The sequence below is a fragment of the Peromyscus californicus genome, unplaced genomic scaffold (assembly GCF_007827085.1).
Source record: "Peromyscus californicus insignis strain IS unplaced genomic scaffold, ASM782708v3 Scaffold_8__1_contigs__length_139910024, whole genome shotgun sequence".
NCBI lineage: Eukaryota > Metazoa > Chordata > Mammalia > Rodentia > Cricetidae > Peromyscus > Peromyscus californicus.
Genome location: NW_026294606.1, coordinates 104451106 through 104476701, shown reverse-complemented (window position 1 = coordinate 104476701; position 25596 = coordinate 104451106). Strand labels below are relative to the sequence as shown.

Genomic DNA, 25596 nt, shown 5'->3' with positions numbered 1-25596 from the left:
TCTTAAGTCAATTTTGCCAATTAATGTCTTTAAAGGAATTTATTATCAAAGTTATTGAATTTACCATAAAAGCAATCTAGTCTTCTCCCATTATTTTGATGTTTACAGGCTTTGTTGTGCTCTCCCTTGCTTCATCCTCAGTGCTGGTAACTTGAATATTCTTTCTTTCTTTCGGCCTGACCAGTCTGGCTAGGGGTGCACCTTCCTTTTTAGAGAGCAGCTTTTCAGGTTCATTAATTTTTCCAATTGTGTGGTTTTTTGTTTTTGTTTTTGGTTGGTTGTTTTTTTTGTCTTTCTGTTTCATTGGTTTCTATCTTTTATCTCTATTTTATTCTATTTTAGTCATCTATTATTGCAAAACAAATTACCTGGAAACACGATCAAGTAAAGGGAAAAATACTGTATCCCAGTTTCTGTAGACTAAAGAGTCTAGGAAGGCCTTAGCTAAGTGCCTCTCTTAAGGCTGTGGTCAAGGAAGTTGAGCTGTAGAGCCATCTGAAGAATTAGCTGAAGACAGAACCATTTTCAGTTTGACTCAGTTTGTTGATGGGATTTGGTTTTTAGGCTGTTGGACCAAAGACCTCAGCTTCATTTTATCATCCTTTCTTTTTTTATATATTTAGTGTGTTGTGGTCTGTTGTGTGTGTGTGTGTGTGTGTGTGTGTGTTTGTGTGTGTGTGTGTTGGGTGTCTGTAGTATGCAATTCTTAGTGTGGGTGTGTACACATATGCAAGCAGGTACATTCACACATGTATGTGGAGACTAGAGGTAGGTGTTAGGTGATTTCCTACCTTACTCTTCACCTGGCTTTTTTTTTTTTAAAAAAAAAAAAACAGGGTCTTATGTAGCCCAGGCTGGTCTTGAACTTACTGTATAGCTGAGACTGTCTTATTATTCTTTTCTTTAAATTATTTATTTTTATTTTACTTATGTGTATATGTATGTGGGATATGTGTACATGTGAGTGCAGGTGCCTTCAGGCTGCAAGAAGGCATCAGGGAGTTACAAGCAGTTGTGAGAGTACCCAATGTGTGTCTTGGGTACTGAACTCAGGTACTCTGCAAGAGCAATATATGCTTTCAATTGCTGAGCCACCTCTCCACTCCTGTTTTATTATTCTTAATCTCTACTCTTGGATAACTAGCAAATGGTGTTGGGGATAGAGAGCTAGATGGAGAGGCTGGGGCCAGACTACAGAAGATCTTGAAAGTTGGGCAGAGTAACTTGGACTTGGTTTGATGGGCCTTTGGGAAACACCATGATAAAAGAGATTTAGGTGTGGATGGTGGATGTTAGGGGCATGGAAGATGCGTGAGAAAAGGAACAGCTGGAGTCAGAGAGATAGCTCGGAGGCTGTTACGGTGCTGTTCCTTGGCCAAAGAGTTTAGGATTTGACTAGAGGTATGTGTTGAAAATGATTTTTTTTAAAGCAGCTATTATAGCAGTTCAGAGAAAGAGCTGAGAGACTGCCATATTTTTGTTTAGTATCTAATGGATATAGAGTTATCATCTAACAACTGTTGTTCTCAGAGGATGTTCAAAGGCTCAAATGAACTTGGCATGGTAGCGCACAACTTTAATCCTAGCACTCAGGAGGCAGAGGCAGGCAGATCTCTGAGCTTGAGGCCAGCCTGGTCTACAGAGCAAGTTCCAGGACAGCCAGGGCTGTTACACAGAGAAACTCTGTCTAGAAAAACCAAAAAAAAGGGGCTGGAGAGATGGCTCAGTGGTTAAGAGCACCGACTGCTCTTCCAGAGGTCCTGAGTTCAATTCCCAGCAACCACATGGTGGCTCACAACCATCTGTAATGAGATCTGGTGCCCTCTTCTGGCCTGCAGGGACACATGCAGGCAGAATACTGTATACATAATAAATAAATAAATAAATAAATAAATAAATAAATAAATAAATAAATAAATAAATAAATAACACAAAAAGAAAGAAAGAAAGAAAGGCAGGGGAGTGGAGACTCAAATGAAATGGTATATATGAAACCACTACAAATACGTGAGTGTTATTACAGAGTTGTATTTACTCCTATATTAACTCTGATAGTGGAAACTTCAGATACCTAAGTAGAGAGGTCAGACCCTCTACTGTGGCAGTCATTGGGCAGATGAATGGAACTTAATGTTGGGTTGCATTTTGCCTTTATCAGGGGGTGTGCATGGTGACCCACGTACCTTGATCCCTTGAGTTTCTTTCTTGGCTCTTAACATTAAGTGGTATAGACAAGTTATATAATCTCTCTGTTCCTTATCTGTAAATTAGGAATAATTATAGCAACTACCTGACTGGGCAGTTATGAAGTTAAACCAGATTATACATGTAAAGCGTTCAGAACGAGCATCTTTGATGGTCGGGGTAGATAACTGTGGCTTGTTGTCTTGTTTTTGTGTGAGTGCATCACATTTCCTCATTCTCCCAGTAAGCAGCCCTCAGTCACTGTAAAATGTGTGATCATCCTGTCTGCTCCAGGGTAAAAGCCAAACTAGAGCATCTCTTCCATGTCAGCAGCTAGGCTAACCATTTCAAATGTGCATCTTCACTTAACTCTTGAAATGATGTACAGTTGGTTTTTATTTTTATTAGTCCTAAAATTACCATTTTTAGAGGAAACGTAGCAGGTTCCAAGAACCAAACTGAATTGCTCAGATTAGATTAGAAAGATCCTGTCTCTGACCAAAACTGACATAAAACAACTTTTATTTGGTTGGTTGGTTTTGTTTAGTTTTGTTCTGGGACAGTGTCTCACTTTGTAGCTCTGGTTGTCCTGGAACTCAATATGTAGACCAGACTGGCCTTGAACTCACAGAACTCACATGCGTGTGCCTCCCAAAAGGCAAAGCCACTAAACCTGACTTTCGTTCTTTGTTTGTTTGTTTGTTTGTTATTGTTTGGTTTTGTTTGGGGGAGGTTGGGGGTTTTTTTTTTGTTTTTTTTTTTTTTTTTGGTTTTTTGAGACAGGGTTTCTCTGTGTAGCTTTGCTCCTTTCCTGGAACTAGCTCTGTAGACCAGGCTGGCCTCGAACTCACAGAGATCCGCCTGGCTCTGCCTCCGAGTGCTGGGATTAAAGGCGTGCACCACCACCGCCCGGCCTGGTTTTGTTTTTTTTAATTATTTATTTTATGTGCATTGGTGGTTTTGCCTGCACGGTTCTGTGTGAGAGTATCAGATCTTGGAGTTACAGACAGTTGTGAGCTGCCATGTGGGTGCTGGGAATTGAACCCGGGTCCTCTGGGAAAGCAGTTAGTGCTCTTAACCGAAGAACCATCTCACCAGCCCCAAGTTTTGGTTTTGTTTTGTTTTTTTAAACAGGATTTCTCTGTGTAACAGCACTAGCTGTCCTGGGGTTTTGTAGACCAGGCAGGCCTTGAACTCACAAAGGTCTACCTGGCTCTGCTTCCGGGAGTGTTCATTTGTTTTAATAAAATTATTCGTTGTTAGTGAGAATGTTGTGCAGTGGGCTAAAGAGGATGGCTTACCAGCTAAGAGTAGTTGGGTTCCCAGGGGATCTAACTTCCTCTTCTGTTCTCTGTGGACACCTGCATGCACAACAGTGCACATATAATACACTCAGACACACACTCATATGCATAAATTTAATTGTTTGTTTTTTTGTTTGTTTGTTGTTTTTTGAGACAGGGTTTTTCTGTGTAGCCCTGGCCATTCTGGAACTCACTCTGTAGACCAGGCTGACCTCGAACTCAAAGAGATACGCTTCCCTCTGCCTCCTGAATGCTGGGACTAAAGGCATATGTCACCACTGCCCAGCTTAAATTTTTTTAAATTATACTGTAAAATTAGAAAATCAGCTGCTGGATAATGGCATAAAGTTTTAGGGGTAGTGTGTACATTGGTGGCTACAGCAGCAACAGGGAATTTTTTATTTCTATAACAAGAAGAGATGGGGCTTTACATGTGGGAATGGTAGGGTTCCACAAACTGTGACCCTTGAGCCAAATCTAGGTCATTGGCCACTTTTATACATCTTATAAGCCAAGGCTAAATTCTCATTTTTAAGTGGTTGAGAAGGGAGTAGTGGAAGAATAATCTTTGTGTCATATTTCCTAATTATGTTCATTGCAGATTGCAGTGTCCACAAATAAAGTTCCATCAAAACAGTCTCGCTCATTTACATATTTCTGTGACTGCAAAGCTGAACAGTAGCCAGTGAAAGTGAACAAAGTCAGAAGCATTCACAGAAACGGCCTGCAGACCCTTAGGGAACCGCCGCCCAAGTTCACCGTGTGTGTGTGTGTGTGTGTGTGTGTGTGTGTGTGTGTGTGTGTGTGTGTGTGTTTGTGTTTCTTTGGCAACCTTCACTGTTTGCTTTTCAACAGTTACTCATCTTTCTCAATTATTCCTGTGTTAGGCTTTAGTTTGTTCTTCCCATGTAAAGCTCTATCCCACATTCAGAAGTGGAACCTTACCTTTTATAATTTGATCTCTTTAGAGAGAGGTTGAGTGGGAATTGCAATTCTTTTCTTGAATTGACCAGCTGCATGAGTCAGTCACCGTTTACGAGGTACCAGATGCCATTGGCAAAGCATCCTTTCTTTAAAGTTAACAAACTAATTGTACTTGCATGTTTCAGCATTTTATTCTGTTATTTTTATTTTTGGTGTTCTCATCCTTTTTTTTTTCATCTCGTTCCCTTATTCCAATTTAGACTCTGCTTCATTGTACATGTGAGAGAATGTGGAACAGTTAAGCACCCAATTCACTCTTCTCTTTGCAAATTTTGAAATAGACTTTTGCATTTATTTTGATTTTTTTAAATTGCAAAAGACTAAACCAAAGATCTGATTAAAAGACATTATTCCTCTAGGGAGAAAATACTTTTTTTTTTTTTCTTATAGAACTTCATGTAGTAAGAATTGATTTCTCAGCACTTAAAGATCTCTGTTGACTTTCTTATGTGGATGGGTGGTCTGCTCGTATTTATGTCTGTACACAGTGTGCATCCCTGGTGCCTGCAGAGGCCGAAATAAGGCGTCAGATCCCTGGAACTGTAATTAGAGACAGTTGTGAGCTACAGTGTGGACGCTGAGATGGAACTGGTCCTCTGGAAAAGCAGCTAGTGCTCTTGACTGCTGAGGCAACTTTCCAGCCCCTCTGTTAATAATTTAAACATAAAATTACAGTGTTAGACCACAGACTTCCTAATTTGTACTTGCCAATATGATAAACCTGGGGCTGGGGTTCGGTTGTAAAATGCTTCCTGCACAAACATGAGGATCTGGGTTTGGATCCCCAGTACTTATGTCACAGTCAGGTAAGGCACATAGTTGTAACCCAGCACTGGAGGGGCATGTGCAGAGACAGCTCAGGAGTTTGCCAGCCACGGTGAACTCCAAGTCCACTGAGAGATACCATCTCGGAAACCCAAATAGAGAGCAATAGAAGCCGACATGTGACGTCACCCTGTGGTCTCCATACCCAGGAGAGTTACCTGCACATCCACACATGCAACACAGACACAGCTAAGGAGCTGACTAACTCTTGGGCATGCGTGGATGAGTTTGAACATTTATGTAGCAAATTAAATTCGTTAAATCATCTGAATAGTTTTAATACTTTCATCATTACAAAATGCACATACAGTGCGTTCAGTCTAGATTTCTCATCCTCTTTGTCTTTTAAAATGACTTTCTGTAAACCTGGACTTTGCCTTCTTGTGGTCATGTTTCTGGATTGTCAGTTCTACCCTTGGAGAAAGTTTCTAAGTTCTTACTGCCTGGGCCCTTTGCAGGGGAATGATGGATCTGTTTGTCTTTCGGTACAGTTTCTCATTGCAATTTCTATACATGGTGACTTGTGCAGACTGAAGCCCATCTTGGGGTCGGTGAGCTGTTGAAGTGGAACGACTTAGTTAATACCTTACTCCAGCATCTGGGCCCTCCTGTTGAAGCTACATGACTGTAGCACGCTGGGTTGCCAAGAACCCACGACACAGAACTTCCTGTACGTTGTTTGGCTCTGTAAAGAAGATACTTATCTCTGCTTCTTACTTGCACATCACTACTGTCTGAGGAGATGGGAAGAAAACATCCTTTTGCAAGTTGAAGTATGAGTGAGGGCCTAAGCCACTCCCTTGGAACTCTTGTCTCCTCTTCCTTCTGTCTCCCACTCTAAACCTTCCTGTACAAATCTTTATGTAGATTTGACCATCACTAGAAAGTAATCAGTTTTCAAAAGTTGTTCCATCTTCAAATCCTTCTCATTCTTCCACACCTTATAAACAGCGGGTGGGAGGTATAGTAAGATGTACTGGGCTGAAGGCTATATAGCTCAGTAGGTAGTGCTTGCCTAGTATGCATGACCCGCTGGGTTCCATCCCCAGCACTGTATAAACTGGGTTTGATGGTGCATGTCTGTGATCCCAGCACTCTGGAGGTGGAAGCAGGAGCATCAGAAGTTCAGGCCATCCTGAGCTAGCTGGAGATTTTTGAGACACTGTCTCAAAAAAATAAACAAAAGCATTTAAAGCATTTATTGATGTGTAGATGACAGCTTCCTGTTGTGTTATCATAGGATTATTTTGCATTTTCAATTAGTGGGCTGTCTAATCCAAGGGAATGGGGTTTGAATGATTAACTAGAATCTGAAGCAGAGCAGTTAGTAACGAACTGTTTGCCAGTCCATTGCCTTAACCACTCCGCACCTCATTAGTGGACATATTTGGAAGGGAGCTAGAGAGATGGCTCAGCAATTAAGAGTGTGTACTACTCTCCCAGAGGTCCTGAGTTCCCAGTACCCAGTCAGGCAGCTCACAACCACTCATAACCCCATTTCCAGGGACTCTGACTCCGCATGCAACTGCATACATGTGCACAGACATGTTCAGATACACATAATTAAAATAATCTGAAGGACATATTTAAAGTAAGGCGCTTTCTCAGTGTCTTTAAACACTCTTGATAGATTACTGGTACCTGTATACCAGCAGTTCTATGTCTGGGCTGCATTGCCCCTACCTATTTTAACTTCTGTGTGTTTAATGCCTTGTCCCACGGGGATCTTGCCATGGTCTCACTGAAGCCTGTCAAAGTATGCATATGATTTGCATCTATAATCATTCTTTCTATGGTAGTCCCCATGATGAAGCACTAAAGTGCAGTGAAGAGTCTGGAAATCTTCCTCACTCACTGTGGCTCAGGGTCATCCCTTGGTTATATTATCTTACAAAAGAGGATGACGGGCGGAATGGAAAAGTAGCGAATCCACAGCCCTAGGGAGAAGAGTGGGTCCTGACATGTAGACACCGGGGGGGGGGGGGGGGGGGGGGGGGGGGGGGGGGGGGATCAACCAGGGACTACCTGGCATTCCTGCCCAGTAACTACTGTGACCTGCCTGCCTGACAAGCCCCATCAAGACAGAGCATGGCTTTGGCTGGCCCGCTCCATGGTGCCTCACATCAATACGTGGCTTCAGCAGCTCTCAGAAGGCCATTTACCTTCTGGTCCCCTCCTCTGGTTAGGAAATCAGAAGTGTCTAGTCGTGACACTAAGAAAGAGGAGCAGGTAATTAATACTTTTGAAAATAAGAGGTGGGGAATCTTTTGTTCTCTTCAGCCTAGAATAAGTAGGCTCCCAGCCCGTCACGTATGCTGTTGAGTGGAAATTCTGTGTCTGCCCATGAACTAAAGGCCCTGCTCCCATTGTGCCCTGTTGTTTATGTTCTGTTTTCAGACTTGAGCACTGCTTCTCTCCTGCCCATGCCTTATAAAGCTAAACAAAGAAATATGAAGATCATAAGGACCTTGAAATGTCAGAGATATGGAGTAGTCAGTTGGCCACATTTGTGCCCTTTGTTTTAGAGCGGAAGTTCCTGCTGTTCTTAATGGGGAGCCAAGTAAATGTCCCTGTGGCAGGAGAAGGAACCCTCTGCCTGGGAACCGAGTCGGCTCTTGAGGGTCAGGCCCTTCCGTAGCTGGTGACCTGGGAGCAACTCTTTTCCAGTTGACTTTTGTCATCTGTGACACAGGCTATAACTTTTTTCCCATCAACGTCAAAATCGTAGTTACTTAGAGAAGGTGATGGGCACACTGGTCTTCTGCAGCTGAAGCGGTTTCCTGCACACAGCGTTGTTACTGCATCTGTGTGTTCCACATGATCCTCGTGTTTATCAGCAGCTGTGTGGAAAGGAAAAGAGAATGAAATCGGAAAAGAAGCGATTTCCCTTGAGCCACAGGAGCGTTCAAGGCCAAAAAGTAATTGTTAATAGATCGAAATTTACCCATGTTTTTTTAAATGATGAATTGAGACAAAAGTTAATTGCATTTAAATTGTTTAATTTTCTAAATGGCCTTTAAAGAGGAAATCCTGCCTGTTAGATATGCCATGTTGGACTGATTTTCTCGTGACCTTGACCGAATTGCGACCTGTTGACTCTGGGGCTCATGGCAACAAGTCAGTTTATGGTAGCAAGGACAGCAGCAGCAGGTGACAGATCAGATCTTATCACGTCTCCTGTTGGCTACTTTGGATCAGCAGTATTCTGTGATGTTACGTGGCCCTGCAGCAGTCACCCTGCCTGGGGATTTGCTAATTCCTGAACTAATGGGAGTCAGGCTGAGGAAAAGAACTTCTTTGGAGTGATGTGAAACACGCGGCTTTGACTATCTTACACCATTAGACAGCAAGTTTAAGGCAGGGTTAGCTCCTTTCTGCTTTTTCACTATGTGCTAAATTTTTCACCTACTAAAGTAACTTCTTTTTATGAAGTTGTTTAAATTCTCCCTAATTTCCTTGGACATGCAGCTGTTTGTTTCTTAGTGAGGTGATTGCTGACTTGCTGAGAAGAAAGGGAGATGCAGCTAGGCAGGTGTTGTTATCATTTCCTAAAGTAAAAGCCTGTAAAGCTAGGCTGTGACAGATGGGCTGAGCAGGACCTACCCAGGCTTCCCAGCGTTCACTTCCCTGAGCTGTTTGGAACTGCCCGAGGGAAAGATGGCACCTCTCCAGCTTCCGTTTCCCAGGTCCCTTAGCCTGTAGTTGATGTCTGTGGGGAGTACTTCCTGAAAGTGGGGGTGGGGAATACATTTTTCATAAAACCACAAGACATGCACATTGTTACAGAGACAAAGATAGTAGTGAATGTGTGCCCATGTCAGGGGCACTTGTGGGCCAGTGTCCAGACAAAAGGTTTGGAAAGGTCTTCGAGTCTGTGACTCAATAAGATTCAGCTGAAGTAATGGGAGCATCTCATCCAGGTGAAGGGGATGGATGGGATGATTGTGCCATTGCTGCTGAAACAGACACCAAGCAACCACAGTGGGTGTCTTACGGCCCCAATTTTATTTTACAATTAAATAAGTTGACATATAGGTATGAAATATACTCAGCATATAACCTATCTCCCAAGCTGCTAATGGAAGAAATAGTGGGGTTTTGTTTTTTAAGTAAATTGTCAGGTGTCTAAAGATGACTTAGCTTTTTTGGAAAGTAAGTGTGTGTGTGTGTGTGTGTGTGTGTGTGTGTGTGTGTGTGTGTGTGTGTGTGTGAGAGAGAGAGAGAGAGAGAGAGAGAGAGAGAGAGAGAGAGAGAGAGAATGTACAAATGTAAGAATCATGCTGGATACCAAGATATTGACTCTGTTAAAATTTTCCTTAAAAAAAAAAAAGGAAAAATGGGGCTGGAGAGATGGCTCAGGGGTTAAGAGCACTGGCTGCTCTTCCAGAGGTCCTGAGTTCAATTCTCAGCACCCACATGGTGGCTCATGACCATCTATAATAAGATCTGATGCCCTCTTCTGGTGTGCAGGTATACATGCAAAGCACTCATACATAAAATATAAATAAATAATTTTTTTTTAAAAAAAGGAAAATTACTGTTTAATTTTTTTCTTTTATTAGACATTGGTTATAAAGTAACTTGGAAGCTGCTTTACTAATATGTGCTGGAGTCAAGATAAAAACATTTTAAGAGACTGGAGAGGTGGATTGGTGCATAAAAGCTCTTGCTGGTCTTGCAGAGGACACAAATTCAGTTCCCAGCACCCACTTAGGTGGCTCACAACCATCTGTAACTCCAAATCCAGGGGATCCAGCTGCTCTTCTGGACTCCAAAGTGCATATATATACACACAGACACTCATATACATATAATTTTAAAATAGTAAAAATAAATCTCTTTTAAAATAATGTAAAATATTAAGTTCCTTAGTTTTGGCAAGTTTAACTTTTCTGGGGTTTTTTTATTGTTAGCTGTAAAACTGACACAGACATTCTCTACAGTTTAAAAAGCAGTTAGTTTGACATCATGTCAGTCAGAGTGACTTTGGCTGCAGAGAATAGAAATTACCATTAATGGGTTTCATAAGGAGTCAGTTTCCATCTGTGACACAAAGTCTAGCAGGGTAATTCCTCTGCTCAGTGATGACGTCATCCAAGGCCAGGTTTCTTTCTTCTTTCTGCTCTGACACCTTTATCTTTCAAGCTTTATCCTTTAGTGTCTTGGGTCCTCAAGACCATATAGTTAGAATGTCCTTCTATGCACTTTCTGTCTTCCAGAAGGCTTTCCTTCACACCTTATTGTCCAGAGCTGATCATATGCCCTTGCCCAAGCCAGTTAACACAGAGCTGTGTCCACCATGATTCAATCAAACCAATAGAGACTGTGCATGGAGTCACACAGGAAAGGGGTGAAAACTGGGTACCTGGACAAAATTAGAGTGCTGTTTCCAAGGAAGAATGGAAGCTTATCAGCAAAATCGACATAACAATATTGGACACAGTGAAATGACAAATTAAGATTGCCTAATATAAACTCTTTTAATCCAGCGCCTATATTCAGTTGTAGACCCAAAAGCTGTTTTATTTATTTGTTTGTTTGGTTGGTTGGTTTTTGGTTTTTGAGACAGGGTTTCTCTGTATAGCCCTGGCTGGCTGTCCTAGAACTTACTCTGTAGACCAGGCTGGCCTCGAACTCAGAGATCCACTTACCTCTGCCTCCCCAGTACTGGGATCAAGGCGTGTACCACCACTGCCCAGCTGAAAGCTATGTTCTTAGATTATGTGCATTCATTTTGTCCTCCATAGAAGCCTGGTCAGGGTGAATTCTACCTAGAGACTGGAATACAAGCAGACTTGAGACCCCAGTCACGTGGCATGGTAGGAGCAAGGGAGAGAAAAGAGCCCCAGAAAGTAAAGGTGTGACAGATGTAGTGTAGTGAAACAAGGTGGCAAAGGGCCCCAGAGCAAGCTGACTGGGCACAGTGCAGAGCCTTGAGGCGCTGACCCTGAGAGACTTCTGCAGCCTAGGTGGAGATGGGTTGGTGGAGAGAGCGTTAGATGGTTGCTCATTGAAAAGGAATTAGGGAACTCGGGTAAAGGCAGCGGTTTACAGAAGTCAAAGGCTGCACTTTAGCTTTGTTAATGTACTGAGAGTGCACTTGACTTAGGTGGAAGGTAGATATAAACAACCATATGCTTTCTATGAATGGGATGAGTCTTACTTACCATTCTGTTACTGTGGTTGAATGATAGGAGCATGACTTCTGTAGTTCACTCTCCTCTTCACTCTCCCCTGGATCCTCATGTGGCTTTTCCTTCAAGTCTTCTCACTGCACAAGAGTGAAGGTACCCACAGAGGCCAGAAGAAGGTGTTAGACCCCCTGGAAGTGGAATTGCTGGCAGTTGTGAGCCACGTGGTGTGGGTGCTGGGTCCTTTGGAAAAGCAGTACATACTTTTAACCACTGGGCCATCTCCAGCCCTGTTCCTGCTATATTATTTAAGAACATAATTATGTTATTGTTGGTACCCACTTAAAATCTGCTGCACCAGGGCTGAGCATGTGGCTCTGTGGTTAGAATGCTGCCTGGCGTGTCTGAGACCTTAGTTCAGTTATCAGCACCACCCACAGTCCTGTGTCCCCGTGTGTGTCCCCCCCCCCCCAAAAAAAAGGTTTTCTGGTTGAATTGATGAGACACTCCTTAGTATGCTTTCAATTTTTCTCTAAATTTGTATTCCTTGTTTTATTGGATAATGAGAGCTATGTTCTGTTTTCCTTTTTTGACTTAGCTACCAGGAATTACTAAACTAAATTTTGAATTCATTTGCAATAACTATGCTTAGCTTGAGATGTCTGCGATCCTCACTTATTATAGAGCTATAAAATATTTATTTTAGGGCTGCAGATGTAGCTCAGTTGGTAGGAAGGTTGCTGAGCATTCACAAAGCCCTGGGCTTGATCTCCAGCACCCCATAAAGCTGGGCATGGTAATACATTTCTATAATTCCAGCACTTGGGAGGAAAACCCAGGAGAATCAGAAGTTCAAGGTCATTCTCAACTATTTAGGGAGTTTGAGGCCAGCCTGGGCTACATCATGAGTTCAAGACCAACTGGAACTATAGTAAAACCCTATGTATAATAGTAATAATAATAAAAAACTAGTAATCAATTAGCTTAGCATGCATAGTCTTTACCATTTATTTTGATTTTAAGTCTCTGTATTATTAACCTCTAATTTGATTCTCATGCTCACTCTTCTTTTTGAATAATTTATTTTTATTTTATGTGCATTGGGGTTTTGCCTGCGTGTATATCTGTGTGAGGGTGTCAGATCTTGGAGTCAGAGACAGCTGTAAACTGCCATGTGGGTGCTGGGAATTGAACCTGGGTCCTCTGGGAGAACAACCAGTGCTCTTAACTACTGATCTATCTCTCCAGCTCCATGTTCACTCTTTTTAACTTGCAATTTCTCTCACTTCTGTATTTCCAGACTTCTTTTATTTTCTTGTGCCTTCCTTCTTGACAAGGAACCTACTTCCTTTAACTACAGAGCTTGTGAATGTTGCCCCTTTCCTGGGACTCTTAGCTCTCATACTCCTTCAACTAAATGAAATGACTCACAAACCTACAGATTTATAACCAGAAGAGTCATCTTGTCTCACTGGCTCATGCTCATCTCTAGTCTGTCCAAAGAAGGGAAGTGTATTGCCCAAGGTCACACTATTAATTGGAACAGAGATCAAACTAGAACCCAACCCTGGATCTGTATTACACTTTGCAGAATGAGCAAGCCCCTTCTTAACTCCAGAGAAGCAAAAATACTGTGAGAAAAGTAGAAGAGTCTATCTTCTTTTTAGTTGCAGATATCTTAAATGCAATATATTACAGGACTTAAATGTCAAACAACCTAAGTTTGATATCAACCATGTTTATTCTCTTTACTCTTTGAACAGCTTTTGTTTTTAAGGTCTCATGTGTCCCAACTAGCCTTGAACTTGCTATGTAGTTGAGGATCACCTTGAACTTTTGATCTTCCTGCCTCTTCTGAGTGCTGGGATTACAAGTCTCCACCATACTGAGTTTTGGCCAGTGCTAGGACTTCAACCCAGGGCTATATGCATGCTAGGCAAGCACTTTACCAGCTGAGCTCCGTTCCCAGCCCTGAGTATGTTCTGTTTTTCTATGCTGAAAATAGACTGTGGCTGAGTCTGTGTTGATGTTAACAGGGCAGAGTGAGACATGGCACTGCATGGAATGTATTAGGACCACAGTGTCAGCACTTGTCTGTTTGCACCCACCATCTAAACTTGGGGCTTCTTTGAGGCTAAAGATGACGCTTTATTAAGTTTTATATATAAAGAACATTAGCATATCTAGCAGAGAGAAGTCTCAGTATGTAGCCCAGTCTGCCTTGAAGCTGACTGTGGAGTTCAAGGTGATTTTGAACACAAGAACTTTCTTCAGCCTCCCAAGCATTGTATTACAGGTGTGACCCACCATGCCCAGCACTCAGCATGACTTTTAGTGGTTCTCTGTGTCCACTGGAAAGTAAGGCGTCATGCAGTGTGCCATGGTTATATCTCTAGTCCTTCACTGAAGAGCTGAAATGCTAAAGGATTTTTTTTTTTCCTACAGGGGACATGGTCTCAAAATACCGGGAACCTTTGATCCATACATTCCTGCGGGGAGTGAAGGATCCAGATGCTGCACACAGGGCCAGCAGCTTAGCCAACCTGGGAGAGCTGTGCCAGCGCCTGGACTTCCTGCTGGGCCCCGTGGTCCATGAGGTGCTGTATGTTGACTCCATCCCCTAGAGTTGTTTTGCTGAGACTGTGGTTAAGTTGGGATCTTGAGTCAAGAGATCGATCTGTGGTCTTTTTCTGTCTGCTACTGCCTCTGTCTGAGACTGGACAAGTCAGTCATTTAACCTCTCCAGTTCATTTTTGAATTTTATTTGTTGATTTTTAGATCGTATACAAAGTAATGGTTTCATGATGAGATTTCATGCATCCTTTGTTGTTGTTAGTCCACTGTCCCTGCCCCTGTCCCCAGTCCCTTCCTCCCGCCTTCATTCGCCCCTGTACTTTCAGATCATGTGTATCGGTGGCTTCCTCTTTTCCTCTTCTTTTGCCTCTTCTGAACCCTCCCCAAGACCTTCTTTTCTACCTCTCATGGTCCCTCTTCTAGGTTCATGATTTCTAGACACACACACACACACACAGAGAGAGAGAGAGAGAGAGAGAGAGAGAGAGAGAGAATGCACATGCATGGGTGCACACACGTGAACATGCACACACACACAACACATATATAAAAATAAAATATTTGATCAGATGTGAGAGAAAACATGCAGTATTTGTCTTTTTAAATGTGAGATACTTCCCTTAAGATAATAATTTTCAGTTCAGCTCATTTTCTTGCAAATGTTATGATGTCATCTTTCTTTTCCCATTGTGTATTTGTAACACACTCACCCCACCCCTCTCTTGTGTTTTCGAGACAGGCTTTCTCTATGTAGTCCTGGATATGGAACTTGCTCTGTAGACCAGGCTGGCCTGGAACTCACAGAGATCCTCCTGCCTCTGCCTTCTGAGTGCTGGGATTAAAGGCATGCGCCACCCTGGCCCAGCTCATTCATCTCTTGATGGACATCTAGGGTGTGTCTGCTTCCTAGCTGTAGTGGATAGTACATCCATAAACATATAAGTGCTAGTAGCTGTATGGTAGGACATAAGAGTCCTTTGGGATCATATTAATAATTGATTCCCTGTTAATCTATATGTTTGACATCATGATTTGTTGCCTTTAGTTTCCCTATTTGTTTCATATGTTCACTTGAGCAAATGATTTAGACTCTGAATTCAGTGGTTTGTTTGTTTAATCTTGAAAGTGGGATTAAAATACCTACAATGTAGGATTGTTACAGTGATCTAGAGGTGATGTCTATGCTTCATGTAATGATCTATTCAACAGTTTTTTATTGGGGGCCTACTACGTGTCCAAGCAGTTTTCTCCTAATACATCTTATTCTTCAAAATACACAGTGGTTCTTATCTTCATAGAGATGCTATTCTAAGGGGAGCTGGACGGTAAAGAATGTGCACAGTTGGCTGATGGGATGACGCGGAAGGTAAAGGTGCTTTTGGCAAAGCCTAATGATCTTTAACCCCCAGGAAGGACAGTCAGTAGAAGGAAAGAACTGACTCCCACAAGTTATCCTCTGACCTCCATATGCACACCATGGCATGCAAGCATTTTTGTGCTACACACACACACACACACACACACACACACACACACACACACAAACCATTTTAAATAATAAATTGTTGAAAAGAATGTACATATTAATCGGAATACTATGAGGTAAACAATAAGTGTTCTAAAAAGATGAAATCTACATGTGTTAGTTACTTTTTTCTTTGTGATGGAAAATACCTGATGAAGCCACTGAGGGAGGGTGTATTCTGGCTCCCAGTAAGGGCACAGGCTAACAATGTGGGCGGTGGTGTCACTGCAGCAGAGCGTGAGGCATCTGCAGTCAGGAAAGCAGAGAGAGAGTGCTTGTACCCAGCTTGCTTTGATTCTGTTTTTCTTCAATCTGGGACCCCAGCCGGAGAAATGGGCCACCCTCTCACCTCAGTGAACCTAATCTAGAAAATCCCTCACAGACAGGCCCAGAGTTTTTGCTTCTAAAGTACCTCAAGTTGATAATCAAGATTAGCCATCACACCAACTCTCTCTGGGGAGGTGGTATTTGAAAATTATAAGCATTTTGTCTTTCTGTATTTAGGCTTTTCTCTAAAGAAGGTCTTGATCATTTGGAGTAGGCTGATGGTAACATTGATGGAGATGAGCAGTGAGGCAATGAAACTTTAGAATCCACCCCAGTGACAGACTTCCTCCAGCAAGGCCACACATACTCTAACAAGGCCACATCGCCATAGCACCACTCTGTGAGCCTGTGGGGGCCATTTTCATTTAAACCCCACACATGGCTAGGCGGCTGCTCTCTGTATTTGATGCATGAACATAGGTTGCTGCCCACTTCTAGAGACCTGTACTTTTGGACTACATTTCTCCCCAAAACTTTTCATGATTATTAATAAGATGCAAACATAAAAAGGGAAGAGCAAGTCATTGGTATCCTGCTCCTGCTCTTCCTTCACTTACATGCTGAGGATCAGATTTAGGGCTTTGCACATGCCTAGCCAAACATCCTCCTACTGAGCTACATCCCCAAACCTCAGACCATTCTTCATCTGCTTTCTCATACCCTCTTAGCATCTAGCAGAGTTCTTGGCATGGAGTGGGTACTGTGTTAGCTGATTGATGGCTAATGCAGAGGAGAGTATGGCTATCTGGAAAGGCTAGTTCCTACATGTTTAAAAGATAGTCATAATAGCAAGCACTTAATACCTTACATATGTCAACTAATCTAGTGCTAACAGGGGAAACTGAGGCACGGACTAAATAAGTTGTCAAGGTATGCAGGTAGCACATGGCAGGACTGGGATTTGAATGTGGGTAGTTAGCTCCAGGATTCACTCCTTTTATCATTTTTTCTGTATTGTCTCACAATGTTTTCAGCTCACTTAGAAGACTGCCTTTGTGTCTTGAAACTAAAGCTACAGGCAGGAAAGATCTTGCAGCTCTTACTTTAATAGAGCCTGATTTTGGCAGAAAAACTTCAGACAGTAATATATTCCCTCTGATTTGAAAAACTAGGTGTTTCCCTCCCATATAATGTCTGCCTCCTCCTCTTAAATGTTCATATGTAGCATCCCACACTTGCCTTGTCATCAGTGCCAAACCAGGTACCTGAGGTGGACTACAAGTTTGAACATGCGTGGAGACCTGCCAGCTTTAGTGTTTTTACCCATTGAGCCTTTCTGTTGTCAGACTATTTTAGACCATTAATGTGGAAAGAGTGGAGGATCTTTGATTGGGGGAGGGGAGTGTGTGTGTGATGGGGATTGAACCCAGAACCTTGCACATCCTAGGCAGTACTCTCCCACTGAGCTGTGTTCCCAGCCCTTGGTTTTTTGAGATTGTCTCAGCTTTCAAGGTACTTGGATTACAGACATGTTCCACTCTGATGACTAATCTTCATTATCAACTGGATAGGGTTTCGAGCCTCCTACAGATATGCCTCTTGTTTTGTCTAGGAAGGTATTTCTAGGAGATTTAGCTTAGAAGGGAAGACCTGCTGTGAATGTGGTGGCACTAATCATGATCTTGGGCCCCAGACTGAATGAGAGAGAGAGAGAGAGAGAGAGAGAGAGAGAGAGAGAGAGAGAGAGAGAGAGAGAGAGAGAGGAAGAGAGGAAGAGAGGAAGAGAGGAGAGAGAAGAAAATAAGCTGAGTGCCAGCATTCATCTGTCTCTGCTTCCTGACTGTGGAGGTAAATGACCTTGTCGTCTTCTGCGATGCCTCCTGCTGTGATGGACTGTAGCCTTTCTTACACTCTGAGCCAAAGTAAATCTTCTTCCCTTAGGTTTGTCTTTGTCAAGGATTTTGTCACAGCAAGAGAAGTACCTAATATAGAAGATTGGTACCAAGAAGTGGGGCCTTTGCTGTGATAAAGCTGACCATGTGGTTTATTAGACTGCTCAAGAATAACCACATAGGGAAGTTCTTTCCAGGGTCCAGCTGCCAAGGTCACACAGAGGCCACTACAACTGGCATAGAAGGGGCATTCTGGGTCTCAGGCTGGCAGTAGCACTTGATGGCATCATCCACATGTGCTGGTTTTGCAGGCATGCAAAATGCAAGTTACCAATCATGGGGATGCACCAAGGTTTCAGAAAGTCACTGAAGCTCAGCAGTGCGTAGCAGGGGTAGATTCCCTGCAGTGAAGACAGGCCCTTGCAAAAACTGTGAAGGGGAATTGAAAATTGAAATGGAAACCCATGATGTTGGAGATTCCAGGACCATGGGATATCCACCAAGGAAAGCTGCAGGCTCAGAGTAGAATCAGTTGGAGAGAGAGGCTTTGTGTGCTGCATGTAATAGAACTGAAGGGTGGGGGCTTCCTGAGTCCACTGGAGCCCACACGATGTCACTAAGGGTCCCAAGATGCCAGATGGGGAGCTAAGGTTTAATTCTCTTCTGATAGGTTTCAGGTGTGCTTGTCTGGTCTTTTCTGGATATCCTCATTCTTCCCTATGGGAATGTAAATTTTTAACCTGTGCCGTTAATCCTGGAAGTATGGTTTTTGCTTTTTGTTTTATGGGGCTCACAGTTAAGAGATTACCTTTTGTCTTAAATGAGACTTTGGACTTGAATAATGTTAGAACTGTTAAGAGTTTAGAAGCTTTTGGAGATGAATTGACTATTTACATTATGAGATAGCTATGATCCTTTGAGGACAAAGGTGGAATATTGTGGTTTAAAAGTGATGCATTACCCAGGTGTGGTGGCACATGTGTTTTATCCCAGCACTGGGGAGGCAGAGACAGGCAGATCTCTGTTGACAAAGGTAAACTGTGGTTAATCATCACTGTCAACTTGATGGGATTTATAATCCCCTAGAGATACATCCAGAGGTACCAATGAGGGTGTTTCTAGAGAGATTTAACAGAGAAGGGAAGACTCACTCTTAGTGTGAGTGGTACCATCCTATGGGCTGGAGTCTCAGACTGAATAAAAAGAGAAAAAGGAGAAAATAAGCTGAATGTCTGCATTCACCTCTCGACTTCCAGACTGCAGATGCAAAGGGACCAGCTGCCTCATGTTCTTATCTCCGTGCCTTCCCATATTCCTACTTAAGCCATGAGCCAAAGTCAATCCTTACTCCCTAGGTTGTTTCTGGAAGGTGTTTGCTTTCAACAATGAAAGAGATAACTAATTCTTTTTGTGGGGGTGGGTGGGGGTTAGTTCAAGACAGGGTTTCTCTGTGTAGCCTTGGCTGTTCTGGACCTGTCTAGACCAGGCTGGTCTTGAATTGCCTGCCTCTGTCTCCTGAGTGCTGGGATAAAAGGCATGTGCCATAACCACCCAGCAGCTGCCAGTTCTTTAGTAGGTCTTCATTTTGTTAGTCATTCAGTAGACATGATTTGAACACATACTCTGTACCAGTTGGGCCTACAGCCAATCCATGTGCTGGATGATGAGAACAAGCTTTGAGCACAGGAAAAAAAAATCTCTGTCCTCATGGACCTAGCATTCTGGAGACAGGAAGCACACAGTAGATAAATAATAAATTTTTCATGTCACGATGGAAGTTAACACCTGGTGAGAGAAGAGACAGTTTGTTGTTGGACACAAATGAGATGGACAAGCAAAGTTTTCTGTTGAGTGACATTTGAGCAAAGATGTAAGGGAAGAGGTGATCCATGTACCTGGAGGATAATGTTCCAGGTGGGTTGTGGCTGCAGAGGAGGGAGGAAGAGAAAGAGCAGTAGGAGCCAGCGTTGGAAAGGTAGTGGCCAGGCCACATGGGGCTTGCAAAGTCTTTGGACTTACCCTTTGTGTGAGATGAACAAACAGCAGAAGAAATGCAGTGGTCTAATTTATTCCAGATCACTGTGACGTTTTGATTAGCTCTTCAGCATCTAATGAAGGCTTCTGAAGCCTGGTGTTGAGAGGTCCCTAGCCTCAAGTGCTGATAGAGAAGGAACTTAACTGGAAGAGACTGCTCTGCAGCCTGACATGTTGTCACGCCACAGTTCTCCTTCCTGAGCATTGGTCATGTGCTGGGAACATTGAAGTACACGAAGAAAACTCTTCCTGTCAGGAAATCTCAGTAGAGTCTACAATGGACAGGACAAGATGATTCAGGAGACCAAGCACAGGGCTCGAACAAAGCTGGGACCCTGTGTTAGGGAAGGAAGTCACACTGACAAGTGTTAAGAAGGCAGAGGACGAGCAGATCCATAGTCTACTTTGTTAGAAAGTTGAACTAGCCATCAAGGCCTCCTCTGATGCCCTTTGCTCTGCGGACATTTGCTCCTCTAGCTGTGGCATCTGAAGAGAGCTGTCCTAATTTGTCCAGATTTGGGGACACTGGGTTTCATATGGTGTAGGCTGGTAGGAAGGGAAAGAAAGTATGGGTTCAGCTCTTCCGCCGTCTTCATGCTAGGAATTCAAGTTTTTCTTCTTTGCTGATGTCAGGATTTAGCCTGTTTAGAGTACATTATCATTTTTCTACAGCTTCTTGTTCACGTTAAGCACTGTGCTGCTTGAAACCAAATCTTGATAGGCTTTTCTCTTTATCACTGTGTGAAGCAATGTGATTTAAGTCACCACAGGAAGAGGCCTGTCCTTAATCCAGCAAATAAGATGTGCCCCAGGTGACAAGGCTATGGAACAGTCTACGTTAATGAATGCCCAAAACTCCACATGCTTGAACTCTGAGATCTGGTACAGAGTTACTGCTGGTATTAGTTACTTCTCTGTTGCTGTGATAAAGCATGACAAAGGCAACCTATATACGAAGGAGTTTATTTGGACTTCAATTCCATAGGGCTAGAGTCCATGGTGGTGGAGTGAACACATGATGGCAGGAACAGGAAGACAGGAAGCTGAAGGCTCACATCTTTCTCTTTCTTTCTTTCTTTCTTTTTTCTTTCTTTCTTCCTTTCTTTCTCTCTCTCTCTCTCTCTCTCTCTCTCTCTCTCTCTCTCCCTTCCTTCCTTCCTTCCTTCCTTCCTTCCTTCCTTCCTTCCTTTCTTTCTTTCTTTCTTTCTTCTTTTTTTTTTTCTGAGACAGTGTCTCTCTATGTAGCCCTGGCTGTCCTAGAGTTCTCTATGTAGACCAGGCTGGCCTCAAACTCAGGGAGATCTGCCTGTCTCTGCCTCCCAAGTGCTAAGATCAAAGGTTGTGCCACCTCATCTGGCAAGGCTCACCCTTTGAACCATAAGCATAAAATAAAGAGAGTCACCTAGGAAGGATGAAAACTCAGAGCCTGCCCCCTTTGATGTCCCTCCTCTAGCCAGGTCACCCCTGCTAAGCTTTCCCAAAAGTGCTGGCAGCTGGAGACCAGGTGTTCAAATGCTAGAGTCTGTGGGGACATTCTCATTCAAACCGTCACATGCTCTGAGTTCATCACGAGCCATCCCACCAGCAATGCAGTTTCCTTCGGGACAGGGTACCTGTGATGAGCTTTGGGGACCCTGAAGAAGCTCAGGTAACCATCGTGGTTCCTTTCCTGGTAGGTTAAGTGAGTAAGCTGGGCTCATAATAATTGTTGGTTCATAGTTCACCAGTGGACCTAGTTTCAGACACATTAGCACAGCAACTGAATTTTAACAAACGAAGCTGTAGGGAAGGTGAAGAAGAGATGCTGGGACGTTGAAGTCATGTTTTCTTGATGCATGTCTCAACTCTAGTAACTACCTTCCTGGAATTTCCAAAGTCAGTTATTGGTAATCTTGCCATTTTATTGTCTTTATTTATAAAGTCTCTCTTATATGTGATATGTGCCAGCAGTTTGGGAGTGATGATTTTGCTTATTTCTGTGGCTCCTGTGAAATGTTCAGTTTCTTGAACTGGCCACTAATGTTTCCAAAGCAGCCATCATCTTCCCTTCTGTCTGGCTTTCAGATGTGAATATAGCTTCTGTGGGTCAGCCTGGGAAGAGGAAGGCTTCAGCAGTGTCCTTTATTAGAACAGGTATATTGACCCTCAGGGCAAGTACCACGAATTAATACAAAATGGATTCCTGTCCTGTAGGAGAACTTAGGGATTGGGAATATTCTACCAATTCATAAATTAGTAAAGGCCTTACATCATGTCTGTGCTTCACCATGCCTATTAGAGGTGAAAGGCAATGTTGAGTCTGTCCTTGGAGTTGGAGGTGAAAGACTAGCCATGGAGTAGCTTGTTCAGATTAGACAGATGGAAGGTGACAGCCTTGCAGTCTCCCCACTTCTAGAAGCCCAGAGTACCAGCCTGCAGGAAAGCAGCGTATGTGCTGGGCATGGATGCTGTTCTGACCTTTAGATGACATACCCAAGGCCATACAAAAATCCTACTGCCAAGCCGGGCGGCAGTGGCTCACGCCTTTAATCCCAGCACTTGGGAGGCAGAGCCAGGCGGATCTCTGTGAGTTCGAGGCCAGCTTGGTCTACAGAGTGAGAGCCAGGACAGGCACCAAAACTACACAGAGAAACCCTGTCTCGAAAAACAAACAAACAAACAAATCCTACTGCCTTGAACAGCCATTCCATTTAATAGAATGTGGTCCTGATGACAGAGGTATAGAGGAAGGTGCATTGGCCTCTTCTGATCTTAGGCCTCTTTCTAACTGTCCTGGACAGCTGCTTGCAAATGGTACATGATCAGCAGGCCACCCCAGAAACCCTTATAGGAGCACAGTTTTTTCCACTGTACCTTCAAGATAGCGTAGGGATCGAAGAACTAACTTTGAAGAGAAAACCCTTTTCCTTTTTTTTTTTTTTTTCATTTCGAGACAGAGTTTCTCTGTGTAACAGTCCTGGCAGTCCTGGAACTCACTTTGTAGACCAGGCTAGCCTCAAACTCATGGACTCAAATTCACCTGTCTCTGCCTCCCAAGTGCTGGGATTAAAGGTGTGTGCCACTATCGCCCAGCTGGGAAAGCCCTTTTCCAAACAGGATTCTTCTCCCTAGATATCCAAATTGTAGCTTAATTGTCAGACCCAGGCCTGCACGGAGAGCTGAGACACAGGGAGGTGGAACAGAGGAGGCAAAGACAGGCACCATTAGGATTCTAAATGGGAAACCTTGGTCTCCCAAACCGGAGTCATGGACCCCAGGCTAAACCTTGAAAGGCACGGGCAAGCGCTCAGGAGCCTCGGCTTGTGACGTTGCTTTGGGCTGGCTTCCTATGTTATGAAACCAGTAAGGAAAACTTTCATGTGTCTGGAAAGACTACAACCCAGCTCTAACTTGTCTCTCTGCCTTCAGTTCCTACCTTGTAAATACTAAGCTTGAAAGCGGAGGTAGCTATTATGTTGTTGCCTCTTTGGAGGTGGCCCAAAGAATTCCTCAGGACTAAAATGCTTCTGCCGTTAATGCCAGGGGCATGGAAGCTGCCCCTGCTGGCCTTAGGGTTGGAGGTCCCAGGTCCAAAGCAGAGAGGTAGCTTCCTGGATCTTAGTGAACAACGGTTCCCAGTGGGTTGCAGTTTCTCTGGGATTTCTCTTCCCTTTCAAACTGCAAGTTTGTCTAATAGATGCACAACTTGATGGAATGCCAGCACATCACAGATGCAATTATATTTCAGAACAAGCCTCCTTCTTCTAATCTCTCTGCCATCACTGATTAATTAGACACTTTGAACTCTGCCCAACTGTTTGAAAGCTGTGAAAAATACAACCTGCGTCGTTAAAATTTCTACACAAGCCTGTTTCCCCACTGTGCCTGTATCCCCATCCTTTGACAATAATAAGTATTTATACATGTTTTCTAATACACGATCTGGCTATTTTCTTATCATGGCTAGAATTCCCTCCATTGCTGGCCAAGAAATACAAGCACACAATGAAAACCTAGTAGCAAAACTACGTGAGAAACCAATTGAATAATTTAGACATCCTCACAGCTTGTTATTGCCGTGTGACACACAAAAGTCATATTTTTCCTTTTAAGCCTTGCATGAGTGCCTCAGAAAGGTATCTTGTTATTGTTAATGGTGTCTCCTTATTGAAGTTTTAGAGTATCTTTGTGCTTATGAGGAACGGTGGTAGGATAGCTGGTACAGGATTTAGAATCAATCTCTCTCTCTCTCTCTCTCTCTCTCTCTCTCTCTCTCTCTCTCTCTCTCTCTCTTCTCCATCTCTCTCTCTCCCTCCCTCCCTCCCTCCCTGCCCCATCTCTCCTCTCCTGCTGTGTGGGTACCAGTTTCAAACTCCGGTCCACATGCTTGCACAGCACACAGTTTACTGACAGCCCTCCCCAGCCCCGCACTGCCTCATTTTTAGGACATGTAATTATTAGCTGTGTATATGGCACCATGTTTTATTTAGTGGGGGGGAGGGTCAAAGGACCGTGTTCAGGGGTCAGTTCTCTCCTTCCCCTTTATAAGGGTTTTGGAGAAAGAGCTTAGGTCACAGGCCTGTGCAGCTCACACCTGTGCCTCTGAGCCATCTCACTGACCCATATGACACCATGTTTGCAAGGAATTTCTAGTCTTTCTTTTCTGAGATAGAATTGTCTTTGAAAGTACTGGGTGCTGAAAGATCTGTTTCACAAAGGAAGAGACTCAAGCAGGGAGCTTCTAAAACCAGCCCTGCTGACTTTCTAGAATGGACACTAGGTTTGAAGGACTGGGTGACCTTGCTCTGAGACTGTCATCCGTGGCATACCCATCTCATGGCAGCCCAGGAACTCGGCAACTCCATCGCTAAGCCTCATGGTCCTCGGACCCTAAAACCTGCTCTGACCCATCTGTCCTTCCTCTGATGTGATGTTCCTAAAGATGAGCACCTAACACCTTCTCCCCGATTTTAGGGAATGCTTGCATTTGGCCTTGCCTTTTTTTCTGAAATACGTATTTTGTAGACATCTATGCCTTCCCACTCCCTGGTTCTATCCCTCGATTTCAAACCAGATTTTGACCTTTTCCAAAAAATCTTGGCTATCTCAGGACCTCTACCACTGATCTCACCGTCTTCATTGAACATGAGGAAACTAAACCACCCCTTTCTAAGCCAGATGCTGTTGGGAGTGTGTGATTGAGAGGAGGGACGCAGTTGAAAGGCTACATAGTTACGCAATCCTGGTTCCTACTGACCTCTTCCCTCGCCCTCCTAGGTGACAACCTGCCTCATGGCTGTGGCTAAGACAGACAGCGACGTTCAGGTGCGCAGAGCCGCGGTCCACGTGGTTGTGCTGCTGCTTCGGGGACTCAGCCAGAAAGCAACTGAGGTAAGCCTGCCTCGCCCCGCGAGCGTCTTCCCTTCCTTGTGTTGTTCTGGTATCCAGTCTTCCTTGTACAGGTCCTGCTCAAACCTCTTTCTTAGATAGGAGTTGGTCAGCAGGGTTTTCCTAGCCAGAAAATGGTACCATTTGCGTCTTCAGTAAGGGTCTCTGTAATGCATTAGACACCTGCACAGAAACTGCTGCAGGAAATCCACACACGTTTACAGAGGCCGTGAGTCCTGGCCGTGAGTCTCGGGCCAGTTCCAAGGTGAGCTAGCTGGAGCACATTCACCCTGCTCTGCAGCCTGAGCTCGGGTGGCTTGTCTTTCTGACTCACTTCATTGTTCATACGGGAGGCTTCATTTAAGAGACTTCCTTTCCAGCTCTGAGTTCAATCCATATTTTGTTGTGGTATAAAATACACTTTCTTCCTTCCTTCAAGTGGGTTTGGTTGGACCTCTCCCCATTGTACGGTCAATAAAGGGAGACAGTTTATGAATCCAAATGTGTGC

General features: G+C 43.6%; 1 protein-coding gene across 1 annotated transcript in view; it reads left to right on the top strand.

Moving 5' to 3' along the window:
- Positions 1-25596, top strand: part of Tango6 (transport and golgi organization 6 homolog) — a 176157-nt gene that overhangs the window by 120637 nt on the left and 29924 nt on the right. Inside the window, exons 16-17 of the mRNA XM_052726957.1 lie at positions 13874-14025; positions 24977-25090. Of these exons, the coding sequence (XP_052582917.1) occupies positions 13874-14025; positions 24977-25090 (266 nt within the window). The remainder of the gene's footprint in view (positions 1-13873; positions 14026-24976; positions 25091-25596) is intronic.